At 38.3% G+C, this 1,992-nt stretch overlaps 1 protein-coding gene across 1 annotated transcript in view; it reads left to right on the forward strand.

The window, feature by feature from the left end:
* Positions 1 to 1,992, forward strand: part of nkain2 (sodium/potassium transporting ATPase interacting 2) — a gene marked incomplete at its 5' end in the record, with an annotated part of 113,491 nt that overhangs the window by 51,638 nt on the left and 59,861 nt on the right. Inside the window, 2 exon segments of the mRNA XM_014011918.1 lie at positions 18 to 155; positions 658 to 738. Of these exon segments, the coding sequence (XP_013867372.1) occupies positions 18 to 155; positions 658 to 738 (219 nt within the window).

A 1,992-nucleotide genomic window follows, 5' to 3' on the forward strand; every position in this document is an offset into this window, starting at 1 on the left:
ACTTTGTGTTTTCTCAGGTCAGTGTGTTGGAGCGTCAGGTGATCGACTTCTTGGGCTACCAGTGGGCTCCCATCCTGATCAACTTCCTGCACATCATCGTCGTCATCCTCGGCCTGTTCGGCACCATCCAGTTCAGGCCAAAATATATCACTGGGGTGAGTTTCACAGACTCCTCTAAGGCGGACCTGTTTTTATTCTGTGAGTTTTGCCTTAAATTGTGCTTCTCGGTTAGTTAAAACTTGCGTCCTTAAGTTGTGAATAATATTGGATTCATTTAGTCTCAAGAGACCTGAAAACGACTGTCTACTTTACGTCTACAAATGATATTTAGAGAGACGATTCAGACAATGAAAGCTCTATAAATTTATTCATTCCATCCTGTAACTCCTTTTTAAACAAACACACACGCACTAAGCTCTGCCATCCCATTGTCTCTTCCTGTCTGGTTTGATTCAGGAGATTAGTTACACTGTTCATTGTTGTTTTTCTGCCTTTGCATTTTAACAACATCAGAAGTGAAGCCTCACTGTCWCTTTATTTTCTGTTTCAGTCGTTTCAAAAGCAAAATATGAAACTTTTTTCCCTTTAATTCTTGAACAAAGGCTTGTCAAATCCTGTCTGATTTCCCCTGCTCTGTCCGTCTCATCTGTCCTACAGTACGCAGCCTGGCTCGTCGTGTGGATGACCTGGAATGTTTTCATCATTTGTTTCTACCTGGAGGTTGGAGATCTGTCTAGAGTAAGAAAATCAGATTTTTTACGTCCCTGTCAACTCTTCCTCTGTACTCATCCAGAATGAAAACCACTCTTGTAGCAGAAATACTTAACTGCAGTGTTTTATATCTTTAATGCATGTGGGATTTCTGGTGTTACACAGGAGTTTCTTGAACATCTTCATTTAAACTTTGATTCCAAGACTTTCACATTCAAGTCTGAGGCAGGAAGTGATCAATGAATCCCACGAAAAGGCCTAAAGCAGCCTAGCATTGATCTTTCTAACAAGTGATGCTTTTGAGCCTCRTGTATTTTTCTCCTTTGTGCTTCGTACACCAGCGGCTGTCCAAATGATTTTAATGACTTTTGTCAGTTGCTCTGTGCTGACATGGGCAATCACCAGAAGGGCCCTGCTGCCACTTATACTCATCTACAGGCCCAGCCAGAGTGTTTTTAGTACTAAAAGTCATTCTAAAATTTACTCAGTTTGAATAGTTTGTCAAAATATGCAGCTTTCAAATTATAAAATGGTAATAATATAATGTTTGTTGTGTTTGTGAGATGAAGAGCAACTGTCAGCGGTTGGGACCTGATCAGATTTTAATACATTTTTGAATCATGTACTTATTTTGAGTGGGATGTATTATATACAATGAGAAGCTAGCTTTCTAACTGAATCAGTGCTTGTCTACATTTACCGTACCACRAGTCTTGTTTTTATTTCTTGTGTGAATTATCCTAAAAATTCATCCTAGATTAGGATGATAATGTACCTGTACTRTTTTACACTGAACAATCATTACACCAACCCCTGTTTGCAAAGTATCTAATGAATGAATAGATGGATTTTAATGAAAATGGGAAAAAAAGAGGACTGGATATACCTCGCTCAATTTTAAACATACTGAGCAAAGGTTTGGTGTGTTAGTAGCTGAGAGTCATACAGACGTGGCTAAAACATATTGAAAAAGCTGAAACTGAGTTGTTAAAGTTAGAAGGATCAAAACACAAGCTTAAGGCAAAGTAACAAAATTTTTCCTCAAAGCTAAATGTGACAAAAGACTAGCTAAAACCTAAATGTAGCAAAACACAATTTTAAGCTAAAAGTACTACAAACTACAATTTGTCATCTTCATTCTCCTCTGATCAGACTCAGGCTCCAACATATCAGGCTGGATGGACAAGTCTTCTGTTGTTTACAAATTTGAATAAAAAATGCTACTGCGCTGCTAAATAGTCATGAACCCCTCTATAAAACTAGAATGGACCACTCTGGGAG

Source organism: Austrofundulus limnaeus, unplaced genomic scaffold (genome assembly GCF_001266775.1).
Source record: "Austrofundulus limnaeus strain Quisiro unplaced genomic scaffold, Austrofundulus_limnaeus-1.0 Scaffold86, whole genome shotgun sequence".
Taxonomy (NCBI): Eukaryota; Metazoa; Chordata; class Actinopteri; order Cyprinodontiformes; family Rivulidae; genus Austrofundulus; species Austrofundulus limnaeus.